The 15,615-nt window shown below is 39.8% G+C and overlaps 1 protein-coding gene across 2 annotated transcripts in view; it reads right to left on the bottom strand.

Moving 5' to 3' along the window:
• UBE2H (ubiquitin conjugating enzyme E2 H) overlaps positions 1-15,262 on the bottom strand; it is a 100,083-nt gene extending 84,821 nt beyond the window's left edge. For both annotated transcript variants that reach the window (XM_079149812.1, XM_079149813.1), the window contains exon 1: positions 14,756-15,262. In XM_079149812.1, the coding sequence (XP_079005938.1) occupies positions 14,756-14,808 (53 nt within the window). In that variant the 5' untranslated portion in view covers positions 14,809-15,262. The remainder of the gene's footprint in view (positions 1-14,755) is intronic.
• Positions 15,263-15,615: the final 353 nt, after the last annotated feature.

Below are 15,615 nucleotides of genomic sequence, written 5' to 3'. Positions count from 1 at the left end.
CACAGCAATTTTGAGGGCCCTAAGCAACTTAGTGAGATCCTGTCTCAAAATACAAAGTAACAAGGGCCGGGATGTAGCTGGAGTGAAGTGCCCCTGGGTTCAATCCCCAGTACCAGGACAGTGGAGAAGGGGAAAGATCTGTAATTCAGAACTGAATTGCAATCCAGAATGTTTCCTTCTCTCCATAGTCAGCACTATATATCATCACATGATAAACAACACCCCTACCTTCACCTTTATGACAACACAAAAAAAGCTGCTAAAGGGACTCACTCACAATTTTAAGAAATCTCAATTTCAAAGATGTTAAATATGGAAAAAGTCTTAGAATTTAGAAAATATGGTGTATAAACTTGATATTATTTACTAACAAAATATTTGCTATCTTTATTCAACAATTTTCCTTCGGTGCTCAATGTGTATTTTCAATGATTTACTATGTAATTAACTCAATCTGATTCAAATATTTTATTATAGAACCTACTAATATGACGACATTATGCTGGGTACAAATTAAAGCATGTCTGAAACCTTATTACATACAACTAACAAACTTGCAATTCTCCCCAAGTTGCTGAAATTACAGGCATGTGCCCCACACCTGAGACAACTTCCTTCAACACCTACCTTGTTAGAGCAGTGGTTCTCAAACCTTTTGGTGAAAGTAATTTGAGGGTCCTTAGTTTTTAAGAGTATCTTTTAGGACTCCAAAGGACTTTTTTAAAATATGAGTGATACTTATCAGTATTGACCATTCTAGAAATTAACAATAATTCATTTAAAAGTGATAAGAGCAGGGCATGATGGCACCACACCTGTAATCCCAGCTACTAGGAGGCTGAGGCAGAGGATTACAAGTTCAAAACCAGCCTGGCCAACTTACCAAGACTCTATATCAAAATTTAAAAAAAGGGGCTTGGGGATATAGCTCAGTTGGTAGAGTGCTTGCCTTGCAAGTACAGGCCCTGGTGTCAATCCCCAGCACCACAAAAAAAAAAAAAAAAAAAAAAAAAAGAGAGAGAACTTCACTTCCTATCATTTGTGTAAGTGCTGCCCTCTCCAGCATGACTTCCAACTGTTTCTATTACAAGTGCCAAAATTCAGTCTAAAAACCAACCCAAGGACTTGAGGAAATCTCTTAAGTAATTATTTATCCTATCATTTAACAGGTACGTCTGGGCACCTATGATATACGTAAACTGTGTGCTACAAGGGAAACCTCATCAGCCCCAAATCCACCACCACAAAGACTTACTCTATGATCTCAGTATTTTGAACAGGCCTACATGGCCCAGGCTTTTAATCCATAAAAAGTGAGCCATAACATCTCAAAGCAAGAATACTGCAAGAATAAATATAAAATACATTAGAATGAAAAGTACACATCAAACAACAAGGATAACAAAGGCCAAATTGAGGACAGAATGGGTCAGCAGTACAGAATTTAGCTACTCACTACCTAAGATTTTTTTGAAGAAAGTAAAAAGGTGGATCCGGAAAAAGTTAGGTGTTTTTATATTAAAAACATTTTTGTTCAATCCCCAGCCCCCCAAAAAATTTTTTTAAATATATATAAAACTTTTTATACTATAAAAATAGCATTCTTACATATAAAATTTTTTTTTTATTTTAAAAGTTAATAATAGCTGGGCATAGTGGTCGCAAGACTGTAATCCCAATAGCTTGGTAGACTGTGGCAGAAGGATTTCAAGTTCAAAGTCAGCCTCAGCAACTTAGCAAAGTCCTAAGCAACTCAGCGAGACCCAGTCTCTAAATAAAATACAAAAAAGGGCTGGGGATGTGGCTCAGTGGTACTAAAGCTCTGTTCACTAAATGTGACCCACAGAGCACTAAATTTAAGAAGGTGAGCAAAGGAACCAAAGGGACAAAAGAACCAGCTGATTGCCTGCCCAGAATCATCAAGTCAGGAGGATGGCCTTAAGTGCCACACAGCTGACACTTAGCACCTACATGATATCTGAGCACTAGTATTATATTTAAAGCCAGAGGTCTAAAAATGCATCACCAGGGTTACTGAACCAATTTAAATATCTGGTTATATATACTTTTGACTTAAAGATTGTACAAAAACCCAGGTATCCTGAGCAATAAATTCTGAGTTGCAATAACATGCCAATGTTTCTTAGTTTTGACAAATGTACCACAATCATATAAAATGATAACATAAAAGAAACTGGCTGAGGTACAGGAACTCTCTGGTATACACTTGCAACTTTTCTATAAATCTAAAATGCTTTATATAAAAAAATCAAAAATCAACCAGGAATGGTGGCACATGCCTATAATCCCAGTGATGAGGCAAGAGAATCACAAGTTCAAAATCAGTCTCAGCAACTTAGCAAGGCCCCATCTCAAAATAATAAAAAGGGATGTAGCTCAGAGGTAGAGTACCCTTGGGTTCAATCCTCAGTACCAGGAGGTAGGTAGTTTTTACATATGCTTAACTGTCTTGAAACTAAAAAAAAATTACTGCTAAACATCAAGAAAAATACTAGCAATTACATTTCCTGCAAAAGATGTATTTAAAATATCAGCAGAGTACTGAAAGTTGTAAGAATAAAACACCTAAATGCTCAAATACTGAACTATTGCAAACTCTTAACAGGATTCTACCTGGACACTGGCATATTCTTTTACTCAAGTACTGCCCTATACCCAATGAATGAATTATTTCATTCTAAAAAATGAAATAATTCTGGTGATTAAATACATATAATTTTGAAAGGAACAACATATTGCCATTCTATCCAACAGAAGCTTTCACAAATCAGGTACTTTTACAGGGCTTATTTTACTTTTTAAAATGATTGACAGGGCACCGAGAATTCAGATTATCTTAAGAATATAAGACATGGCCACACATGGTGGCATACACTTGTAATTCCAGGATTTAGGAGGCTGAGGAAGAAAGACTGCAAGTTCAAGGCCAACTTCAGCAACTTAGAACCTGTCTCAAAAATAAAAATACATAAACAAGGGCTAAGAATGCAGCATAGTAGTACAGCATCCTGGGGTTCAATTCCCAATACTGAGGAAATAAAATACACACACACACACACACACACACACCACACACACACACAGGGCAACGTGCCATCTATTCCATTGTTGTAATGAGACACCAAAACACATCCTGTCATTTTTTTCCTTGTGAAATCTTATATTCATAAATATAATTAACTGAGGGATCATTAAGCTGTTTTAATTTGCTTTTCACATAACAAATATGATTACTAACTAGTAAAACATTTATAAAGTCACAGATGAAAAGTAGTTTCCTTATTTCAACCTTGACCTCTCTCTTTTTCCTATCAATAAAAACAAGTTACCAGAATTTATTCTGTCAAGTTGAGAAATACAGCTAAGCATTAGTACTTCTGAAACTGCTGCTACTGAAGAACAAAATAATATTGTCTAGAAAGAGCACAATTATTAATTTCCAACTCAAAAAGCCCTTACAGTCAGAAAGCAACCACTTCTTTGCAATACTACTATTTGCAATCCAGGTTTTTTACAAGTATAAAACACATGCTAAAAATCTATGTAAGTATAATAAGTACTAAAATTTAACTTTAAATAATAAGATGTCATCAGAACTTCATCTAAGCTGACAAACACTTTAAGAATGACATTTAAGAAATAAAACAGCAGAACTGGCAGACTGAAACCATTACGTTTTATCCAATTCATTTAAATGAGTAATAAGCCCCAATTTAAAAGCATATAAGTCATACACTATTTTCTGATTCTATAAAAAAAGCAGGATTTCGAATTCTGTTTCCCATTTAGGGAAGAGAAAGACAGGTGTATCTGTCAATTAAGATAATCTAATTCAAAGGCCTGAACATATACATCAGGTCACCAAAAAAAATGGAGAATAAGGATGGGTTGTTTGCTCAGTGGCAGAATGCTTGCCTAGCAAGAGGCAAAGCTCTGGGTTTAATCCCCAGCATGGGGAGAAAAGGAAAACAAGCACAAGTAGACATGGTATTCATCATCCATTCTTTCAACTGTAAGATGCAACAGGACTAAAACTGAATCCTGGCAATAAACTTCCTCAGGGACAGAGGACCACTCCCCTTTGCCTTGCCTGCAGAAGACAACAGGATGACACTGTGTGATGGAGACATCTAGACTTCCTTCCTAGAGGACTTTATGAAAACACAGTAGGGGAAAAAAAAAAAAACACAGTAGGCGGCTTCTGAGCCTTAAACACATTGATCACACTACATAAAAGTAGCTTAAGAAAACAAAAAATCCACCAGTGGCAGGGAGAGCCAAGGACCACTAAAGAACACAAAATTCAGGTGACAGCCAAATTCCTTGATGTCTGATTTCAGTGACATAGTTAAGATAAACTTCAGCTTGTTATTTTGACATTCAGAGGATACACATCAAAATCGTAAACTATTATATATTTTAGCATAAGCAAATACAAGTTTGATGTATTACTGTCAAACTGCACAAAGTAAAATAGATCAAGTTTCCACCCCCCTCCCAACTCCTAGAAAAAAGGATCTGACCTTGCTTTGTTTGTTTGTTTGTTTACTTAGATACTGGGGATTGAGCCCAGAGGCACTTATCACTGATCTACATCCACAGTTCTTTTTATTTTTTTCAGACAGGGTCTTCACTAAATTGTTGAGGCTGGCCTCAAACTTGCAATCCTCCTACCTCAGACTCTGTAGTCACTAGAATTACAAGCATAGAGTACCGTGTCCAGCTTGGATTACTTTTTAATTAAGCTTAAATGTAAGATACTGAGAAGTTATCTGTAAGTATCTTCCCTCCAAGAGAGGGATGGAGAGGGAAAGACATTAAAGTTACTTTCCTGCCAAGAAGAGTTTAACTGTCTTGCTTGATTCTTAGAAATCAAAAGTAGAAGCTAAGAGACTGTGGGTGTACTCAGTGGGTAGAATACATGCTTAGTAGCACCCACAAGGCCCCAAATTTGATCCCCAGCACAGTAAAATAAATAAATAAAACAAATATAAGCTAAGAACACTAATATTAAAACAGACATAGATTTGAAACAATATATGAAACGAGAATGAAGTGGTACTCATGGCCCAGGCACAAGTGGCTCATGCCTATGATCCCCAGCAATTTGGAGGCTCTTAGCAGGAGGATCCAAGTTCAAGGTCAGACCCAACAACACAGCAAGACCATGTCTCAAAATAAAAAATAAAAAAAGGGCTGGGAATGTAGTAAGTGCATTCAATCCCCCATACCAAAAAAAAGCAAAATAGTACTCTTTTTAAACCAACCTGTGGTCCTCCCCAATATAGCTCTTAGCTAAATCTCAAACAAGGGAAAAGTCAAATTTATTATTCAAAAGTTAGAAAGAATATGGTTTCTAACTATTCTAATTGAGTCTATATAAGTAAAATTAAGTGTATATAAAGGCATGACTGATAACACAAACAAATATATGTCACTGGATAATCAAGATAGTATTTAAGAGCTACTTTTTTTTCTTTACTGCCAGAAAAAATGCTAAACAATTCAGATAATCTGACTAAAGAACATACTCATAGGCCTACTACTTCCAACTATAGACAAATCTAACAAAGAAAGGTATTTTTTCTAAAAATCTTTTAAGGATATAGAGCTGGGGGTTTAGCTCAATAGGAGAGCACTGGTTTGTGCAAAGCCCTGGGCTCCAGCCACAGCACTACAAAAAACAAAAGCACCTTTTAGAATACAACAGGGGCAAAAGCAGGAGTTTTTTCCCCCTTTATTATCAAGATGGAATCTAGGGAGAATTTAATCGCTTCAGTGTGTAACGTTAACAGATGCTAATAATGTCCATGTTGCCAAGATCAGTGCTTGCTTTTTCAATTCACCTGATGATTTGCTATCAAACACGGTGTTCTATATTTTAGTATACTAAGTATACTTATTACAGCAACACTGACAAATTACAATAAAGGTTAAACTCCTGTCAAAAAATACAAGCACTTAAAATACATTTTCCTCTTCTCATCCACTTGAATATAATTTGAATATAACCCAAACTGCCCATGATCAACTTCATGGGATGACTTCTGGACATTTTAATGTCCAGCTTAATAGAAGACAGTTGGATTTTCATATTGGGATGATTTCTTGATAGATTCAGTTTGGATTAGTGATCTGACCAATTACCAATTCACAGCTATAAGAACCTAAGGCCTTATGAAAGGACCATTTGGTATAAAAAATAAACAAAAACCCAACCAACCAAGCCAGTTTGTTTCTTGGTGAGTGAAATAAAAAGCCAGTTTGTTTCTTGGTGAGCATATAGGGGGCTGGGTTGTAGCTCAGTGTAGAGCTATTGCCTAGCATGAGAGGCACTGGGTTCCATCCTCAGTATCACATTTAAAAAATAAATAAAAATAGCCAGGTGAGGTGGTACACACCTGTAATCCCAGCGGTTCAGAAGGCTGAGGCAGGAGGATCGAGAATTCAAAGCCAGCCTCAGCAAAAGTGAGGTGCTAAGCGACTCAGTGAGACTCTGTCTCTAATTAAAATACAAAATAGGGCTCAGGATGTGGCTCGGTGGTCAAGTGTCCCCGAGTTCAATCCCTGATACCAAAAGGGAAAAAAAAAAAAAAAATCTAGTAAGGTACACTGGAGAATTACACAAACCATAGAACCTACCCATAAAAATGTAATTCAGACTAAAAAGAAACACACACACACACACTTCAGCTGCCAGGCATCCACCTATAATTCCAGCAACTGAGGAGTCTGAGGCAGGAGAATCACAAGTTTGAGAGTAATCTCAACAACTTAGCGAAACCCTATCTCAAAATTTAAAAAGGCTGGGGATGTAGCTCAGTGGTAAAGCATCTATGGGTTCAATCCCCAATATATAAGGTTAAAAAAAAAAAAAAACTCTCAAATTTGATACTGAGGTGAACCACTAATGCCAACAACAGCCTCTCAGAAAGCATAAACTGAATTCTCTGCATAGGTTTCTATACTGCGCCTGAGATCCACTTTGGCAATTAGAAAATATATTCTAATTTACATGCTCAGAGCACCATCCTTGTGTCTGACCAGTGAAACAGTACTCACTGACATACTATCATTAAATCCAACCCCAAATAGACTTAAACCAAGTTCTTTTTGTTGGCCAAAGTAAAAGTTACAGCTGTCAGTAATGTTAAGTACTACAAACTCAAGTGTTCATAATTTACCAGATAACGTAATACCAACAATTTCAAAGCAGCTTTTTTATTATGACAATGTTTATGAATTACTCTACTAAATAACTCATATGAGGTCAAAAACTTTTTAAACACCATATTATTAAAAACTTTTTTAAAAATTCCAGAAACGTGTGGCTAAGGAATAACCTCTTAAATCTGTTTCAGGTTCAGCCACTGAGTTATACTGGTTCCTTTTACCTTAGTTCATTCTACATGAAACTGAAAACTATTCAGACTTCAGAGTTCTAGGCAAGTATCCATAAACAGATACAAATTTTACTGCAGGTGTTAAAGAAATGTCATGTTGAAAACAAATTCTGCCAGGTACAATGGCACACCGTGTAACCCAGCTACTGATAAGGCTGAGGACAGAGATTCCAAGTTCAAGGCAGCCTGGGCAACTCAGTGAGACCCTGTCTCAAAAAATGAGAGGGGCTAAGGATATAGTTCAATGGTAGAGTACCTCAGGTTCAATCCCAAGTACAACAAAAAATAAAATGAAAAAGGGAAGTGGGTGTAGCTCAGTGGTACAACCATTCTGGGTTCAATCCAGTACTACACACAAAAAAATTGTCAATATAGGTACCATCATCAAAAAGCATTTATCTTTACAAAGAGTCTTACTAGCAAATGCAAAAATAAATAGGTATTTGTGACCATATTTCTGAAGTGTTATTTCAGGTTGGGAATGTAGGTCAGTGGAAGAGCGCTTGCTTGGCATGCTCAAGGCCCTAGGTTCAATTCCTAGTACCACAAAAAAGTGCCATTTTAAAGGCCCAGAAAATAAATAGGATTCAAGCCCAAATTAGGAAATTGTAGGAGGCCCCGTCTCAATAAAAAATAAAAAAGGTATGTAGCTAAGTGGTAAGCTCCCCTGGGTTCAAGCCCCAATACAGAAAAAAGAAAGAAAAAAATTCAAGGCTGGACACAGTGGCACACACCTATAATCCCAACTCCGAAAATGGGGAGGTTGAGGCAAGATGATCACAAGTTGGAGGACAGACTGGGCAACTCAGCAAGATACCATCTCAAAACAAAACAAAGACGAATATGTAGCTTAGTGATAGAGCACCCTGCAGTTCAATCCCCAGTACCAAAACAAAAAAAAAAAAAAAAAGGGTATCAACTATACAGCTGAATCTCAAAATCGAGTAAAGAATTCATACACAAAAAAGTACAAACTCTATGATTCCATTTATATGTAATTCTAGAAGATGCAAAATCATCTGCAGTAAACAGAAATCAGATCAAGGGATGGAAGGAGGGAACAAAGGATTACAAAGGGATACAAGAAGTTTGGGGGGAAGATAAATGTGTTACCTATTTTGATTATGGTGACAGACTTCATGTATGATACCTAACATTAAAATTTACCAAGTTTATCATTTTAAAAACGTACAAGATTATGTCGATTAAATCTCACTAGAAAAGGAAAAAAAAAAATCAAGATACCAAAACTAATTTCAATTTTATAGCTCTTGCCATTCAGAGCTGTGTTCATGAATGTAATGTATCTAACTTACCAACTCATAGTAGGTACCAAAGTATACCTAATTTGAGAATAATCATTATCACAAAAAACAAGAACATTTAAATAAAGAAATCAGAACTCATCTTTAATCACTAAGCCAGGCTGTTTCTGTTTCTGTAACAAATGACACCAACTAAAAGGCAACAAAATCAAGGAGGCACTGAGTGTAGGACCCATTTTTTTAATTAAATATTTTAATTCAAATGTCTACTTTTCAAAATCTGGAATCCCATTGCTGGAAAAAAATAATCTTAAGAAAAAGCCTTATGAGCAAAGATATTAATTTTTTTCCTCCCCCCACACCATACCCCAGTGGTGCTGAGGATGGAACCCAGGACCTCATGGATTATAGACAAGTGCTCAACCACAGCTGCATCCCAGGCCAGAGAAATTCATTTCAGTCTTACTCAAAGAAAAGACAAATCAATGGCACAGCTGTGGAAGGACATATTACATGAACTATTCATTATATCTAATATTTTTAACTGGGAATAACAGTTGCAAAAATATTGAACAAAAACAGCAGGCATATACAGTATGACCAACAGGTTGAAAACAATATATCCTAGGGAGAGTAAAAAGACTGACATGAAAGAATATCAAAATGTTAACATTTAAAAAAAAAAAGTTAACATTTTAATAATGGTTATTGAAATGGTGCTGAGAACAGTCGCATCAGTATCACCTGGGTACTTCTTAGACCTACTGAATCAGAAAACTTTAGGCGTGGGACCCAGTAACCTGTTTTAACAAACCCTCCAGGTGATTAAGATCACACTGAAGTTTAAGAACTATTGTTTAACAGGTGACTGTTTTCTCTTTTGGTAACCTGTATTTTCCTCAATTACCTTATTACTTTTATAATCCCACTAAGTCTTTTTATTATTTTATTAAAATATACGCTCTGAGTCTACAGGTAAAATGCTATTACACTGTAGCCACTGTAATGCAAGGTCTGAATTATAAGCCTAAAATATTCAAAAGCTCTTAGAACCATCAAATCTGTTAACGCTAACCAAAGTAACAAGTATGTGTCTGTGTGTGTATGTATGTATGTTTATATGTGAAAAATACAGGTCAAGGTGCTGGAAAAATCACAACATTAGAAAAACCAACAAAGGTAGACAGCTTTAATGCATGAACACAAACAGTGAAAGGGACTTTCATGGGTCACATCTGCAAAAGATTATTTCCCCCCAGAAGCTGAATTTGCTTGTGTGTAATTTACTAGAACTGTACTGCAAAAATCAGATGTTCTGAAGTTGTCAATGCTTACTCATGTAGGTTACTGCTTAACCAAAATAGTACCAGTATGTTATATTTGTCACCAAAATCTAGGCAGGAAAGAAATTCAAAACACTGGGAGTTGCCAAATCTTTTAACTTTTAGCTTGAAGACCATAAGACTATTTCAACTTTCATCTCACCATCTCACTAAATGAGAGGCCACAGGAAATAAAAGGCAAACCACAGGTTCCCAATTGACACTGGAGCTAGTTAAAAGATTACAGAATCGACTATACTTTGAACATAAATTAAAGAGTAACAAAGACAACTTAGGGACAGGACAACTACCCATTAACAGCAAAATCCCAAAGTTGAAGTCAAAGACAAATCGCTACACAGTTTAACGTTTGGTTTTGTTTCAGGTTTTCAAAATATATTTTAAATACCAGAAGTACAGACTCCATTGCACACCTTTACTTTTTTCTTGAGCATGGTGGGCAAGTACCACTAAGCTACATCCCCAACCCCTTAACCTTTCTATGTAATTAAAATTCTGAAAGTAAATTCAAGTTACTCAAACAGTGAGGTGGTGCACACAGTTGACCTTACACAGACTGTTCTGATTAAAAAAAAAAAACAAAAATTGCTGTTGTTTTAATTCCCTAAGCACCATGACCACTCCCACTGAATTTTTCACTCCTAACCACCACCTCCACCGCCCAGCACCATGCCTGAGCTGGCACAAAAGTGGTGTTCAAACAGTTGAGAGATTAAACTTGTTAAACCTTAAAGCCATCACTAGCAATTCTGTAAAACTCATGCCATTCCAAGTACAGTGTACACTGCCCCTTTCATCACTGTTGAAGGTTTTGAGAGGAAAGCTTACATTTCTAACATACTTTTGAATTCCTCCCTATGAGTCAGTTAGGTACACTTAAAGTAGCATATCCTATTTTGTTACTAAGCTCTCTCTGAAAAAGGTATCTTTGAAAACTCTTGATATTCTAAGTTTCCAAATCTTACAACAGTAACAAATGTAGTGTATGCCAAGTCCCCATTATAATCAGATCTGCTTTTCTGGTTTAATCTTAATATCTCTGAACATTTCTTATACTCTCACAAGTCAGGTTTTCCTATTATTACCTCTCAAAAACACACTTTGGTCCAGTAACACCCCTCAAAGTGTCCCCAGCCCCCACCTCTTTTGTATGTAAACACACTCTTGTCACACACTCCATCAGCTGTTTGGTAGCTCCACCCCTCCTCCTTTTCCGGGTAGTAACAGAGCAACCAATGAGCTGCAAGGAGCTGTGCCTGCGGCCTTTTGCCTGCATACGCTTTTCCAAAACAAGCAGCTCTAGCCTTCAGCAGGGGCCACTGGTTCACAGATAAAAGGATCACCAGGGCTGTGCAACAGGGTGAGACGAGTAACCCCCACCAACAAGGAAACCCATGTAATCTGAGCTGTTTGTTCCTCCACTGGGGAGAACTTAAACCGATATTCCTTTAGGGCAAATCACCGCTTTAAAGTCACCGGAGTCACAGCTCTCATACAATCTAAATAACCAGAGAGTTGGAGATGGAAAACCTCGGAGGTTGCCAGGTTGAGAACAGCACAAGATCACCAATCTACCTGACTTTGCAAACAAATGGCCGCACCACTCCACAGGATTTGGGCTAGCCGCAAGTTCTTTGATTGGAACACATTACTACAGCACCCAAAAGTCATGTAAATCAGTTTCTAGGCTCCTAAGGAAGTTTGCACAACCTTTAGCAGAGGATCAGAAAAGAAACAATGAATGAGTCAGAGTTTCAGAGCATAATCGCCCAGCAGATTATTAAGTGCATTGGTGCAAAACACACTCACTCCCTGCATAACTTGGGAGTCAGCTCTCCTCCTACCAACCCGTCACAAAAGAAGTATCACTGACTCTAAATAACAACCAGAGACTGTATCTGGAAAGAACCTAGCAAGGTGGCGGAAAGCAGCAGCCAATTAGTTACACATCCTCTTCTCTCCCTACCCCCACACCGCTACTTTCATACTATATAGGTTCCCTGCCAGGCTGTAAATTGTGGTGGTATAATTATGCTCAGGAGACAGACAAAAATGGGCTGAAACAGGAGATTGCAATGAAACCAGTTATCAGCCTCCACACCAAGGAAATCATCGAGGGGCAGTGAGGGCCAAGGAGTAAGTACATTCCTTCAGACCTTTTCTTTCCTCTTCCTCTCCACCATCTTTCATTTTCAACCCTCAGCCCTTTCACACAATTATATTCGTTTTGGTAATGGGGAATTTTCCCTTCACTTTTTTTTTTTTTTACTAAATATATCTTACTAAAAAATTGTGGGCCCCATTTGGGCCTACTGATATGAATTCCAGAGAAAGGAGGCCCCAAAATCATTCACCCTGCACAACACACACACACACACAAAAGGAAAGCAGAAAAATTTTAACTTACAAACTACATTACACCAGAAAATAAACACAAAATAAAGATAACCTCTGGCTTTTAAATACTGAGACTATTATCCTATCTCAGAGATCTACAATTTTAAAGCGCCTCTGCTTTCTTTTGTCAGCAAGAAGGAAGGTGGGGAAAGAACAGAAGGCCAATGCATCTTTGCCTTTCTTCATCTTCTACTAAAAATAAGCTATGAAATAAGCCACTTAGGGGGAGGGAAAAAAAAGACACCCTGCTGTTCTTTGTCTGTTTTCCTCTCTCTCTCCACCCCCCACACCCCAGCTCCTAAATGCCGTAATCATTCTAGATGCCACAACTACTAAATGAACAAAAGGCACTGTATGGAAAAGGCATCAGGTCAAGTTAGGCCTCACTCTTTATCCTCAATTTTTTTTTTAAATCTCTATATGTACATAATTTGAGGCTGTGACATCTATCAAAAACAGCTGGAATTCTCTCCCCCACTCCATTCCAATTACCCCTTAGGTAGAAATTTGCATTAGGTGTGACAGTAACTCTGAAGATAAAAATAACTCGAGTCTGCCACCATGTCATTTCCTAGTTTCTAAACAAAAATAAAACCCAAAACTGCTTTGTGAAATATGTACACACAGTCATAGTTAGAAGTTTTCCTGCAACCTTATGAAAAGCCAACATTACTGGTATCATTTGCATTTACAAAACAATCACAGCTCAGCTGATTTCACTTTGGTACATTATCACTTGCTGCTTCCTATTCCCTACTACTACTCCCCCCAAAAAAATTCTAAACTCCAAACCCTAAATTCAGAAGTTCATCTGATATTCCTAATTTCTAGCCAATTTCTACCCCTAGCAAGGAGAAAACACCTTCTTTTTCTGAAAAGATTATTTTAAAAAGTCTCTTATTAAGAGCCCAGGCAACTTCAGTCCCATCCCCCACTTTCAAACCATATACAAAAACTACTTTTTAAAAACTTTACTAAATTCCATACTGAGCATTTGACAATCATCACTGATCTCTACAACGAGGTAATAGTCAGTCAAAAACAGTAACAAATAAAAGAAGGAATTCACCTGAAGAATCTAACCAAACAACTTGAGTTATATAAACAAAACCCTGCAACAGGGGGAAATGGTGGGGGGATGGGGGTGAAGCAGAAAGAGAAATAGGAGACAGGACTTTTTAACTGCCTTTCACACGCTACCGCCCCCCATTCCCTTTTCCCCTCTCCCTAGGGATTAGCTATTCAGAACCGTGGCTCACCCCACCCTCTAAATTCTCCCTCAAAAAAAAAAAAAAAAAAAAAAAAAAGAATCCCTCGATTTGTCTCAGGAACCTTCGCGAATTTCTCTAGCCGGTCATGAAATAATCAGTCTGGCCTCCAACCAAAACCACTGCCTGAAGGACTCTTATCAGTTACAGCTTTCCCACTGCAACCTGGAGTGTATAAGTTGGGGGAGGGGGACAGGAAATAAAGGGTGTCACTTGGCAAGATCAGGGCAAGCAGTCCCCAAGAACCTGACCCTCACAGAGGGAGTTTTACTCGAAAGGCTAGCATAGGGGCTATTTTGTCCAAGCGTTCCTCTTTCTCTCCTTCCTCCCAGCTGTCAGATCCACAATATGGAGGGTGGCTTGCTGGAGGGCCTGGGGGTCCTCACCGCATACAAGTATGGGTGGGATAGGCTTTGTCAGTGGAAAGAAAACAGGAAGGTTCTCCTGGAGACCCGAAAGCTTAACAGGAGTCTCTGATTTAAAACACACAGAGCTCTTTATTAGAATAGGGGCCCTGAGCAGACTACTCTCTTCCTAATATAGAAAGGAATTAGGGATAAAGGAGGTCGTCTGAGTTACCCCAGTTCAAGAAGCACTGAGTAGAAGGAATGGGGGCATCTCAAGAGAGAAAGGTTTCCTCTTGGGAATTTCTACCCTGAGTCCCTAAATCCAGGGTGAACAAACAGGAAAGAAAAACCCTGAAGATGGGTTCGGTGGTGAAAAGAGAGGTGGCTAGTCCTGCCCCCGCCCCAAAAAAAAGAGAGAGAAAGAAAAGGCCGTTTGGGGAGTCCAAACGTTGTAGAGGAAAAGTCACGGGCTCTGGGGATGCAGGGAGAGCGAGGAGCAACGCATATTTCGGGGTGCTGCAGATAAAGAGGAGCTGAAAAGGCCCTGGACTCCTGGGAGGTGCCAAGGAGCCGCCGTAGGCACTGGGGGAGGGAGGGCGTCTCGGACAGTGGCCTGGAGTGCCCCAGAGCCCTTTCTTGGGTTTCAGGGGTGCCCTGGGCATCCCCACACCGCCCCCACACGCAGGCCGATTTCCCCTCCACGAAGGATACAGCTTGACCACGTCCGTGTCCATCCGCCTCTTGCCCGGACTGGGGGATGACATGGTGTCGCCGCCGCTGCCTCCCCGTCGCCTGAGCCGCCGCCGCCTCTCTCCCTTCCTCGGCCCGTCTGTCACGGGCCCCGGGCCCCGGCTCTGAGGAGCCCGCGGCCGCGCCGGCTCCTCGGCGGAGGTGGCAACACCCCCGCGGTCCTGTCGGGTCCCGTCAGCCGCCGCCGCCGCCGCCCCCCGCACGGGGAAACACCGGGCACTGTCCGGCCGAGTGGGGGTGGGGACCCCGCGGCGCCCGGCTCGGGCTGCCCTCTCCGGCTGTGGTTCCTCCGCGGCCGGGTCCCGGCTTTCCTCCGCGCGGCGCGACGCTCCCTTCTGCCTGCTCTAGCTCGCTCGCCTGCCCGCCCGCTCACCCTCTCGCCGGCTCCTAGCAGCCTCCACGACAAGCGGACTACTCCTGCTCGGTCGGCCTCTCTACCCCAGCCTCGCTCTGGTCGCCGTGACGTCACCTCTGTGACGTCACCAGATGGGCGGGTCCGGTCGCGAAAGGGGTGGGGCGCCGCCGAGGCGTGTACTTTCCCATAGCATTCTGGGAGATGTAGTTCCTCTTTCTCTTGTCCTCTCAGGACTCTGCCCCCTCCCCCAACTTCCCCACACACTTCATCGCTTAACTGTCGTTACCATCATCATAAACGATGATAGTAAATAATGGCAATATTATTACATTCACCTGTTTTACGATCCTCCTTCCCACATACTGTTAAAAAAGCTGTTTGGATCTGGAGGAGGCCAAGGTGTCAATTACTCAGGTGCCAAAACCTGGAAAATCCCACACGGGCATGTTCCCTGCACTTTACTCGT

The sequence above is a fragment of the Sciurus vulgaris genome, assembly GCF_902686455.1.
Source record: "Sciurus vulgaris genome assembly, chromosome: 8".
Taxonomy (NCBI): Eukaryota; Metazoa; Chordata; class Mammalia; order Rodentia; family Sciuridae; genus Sciurus; species Sciurus vulgaris.
Note: the sequence above shows the minus strand (reverse complement) of the source record. Positions and strands in the feature narration are given on the sequence as shown.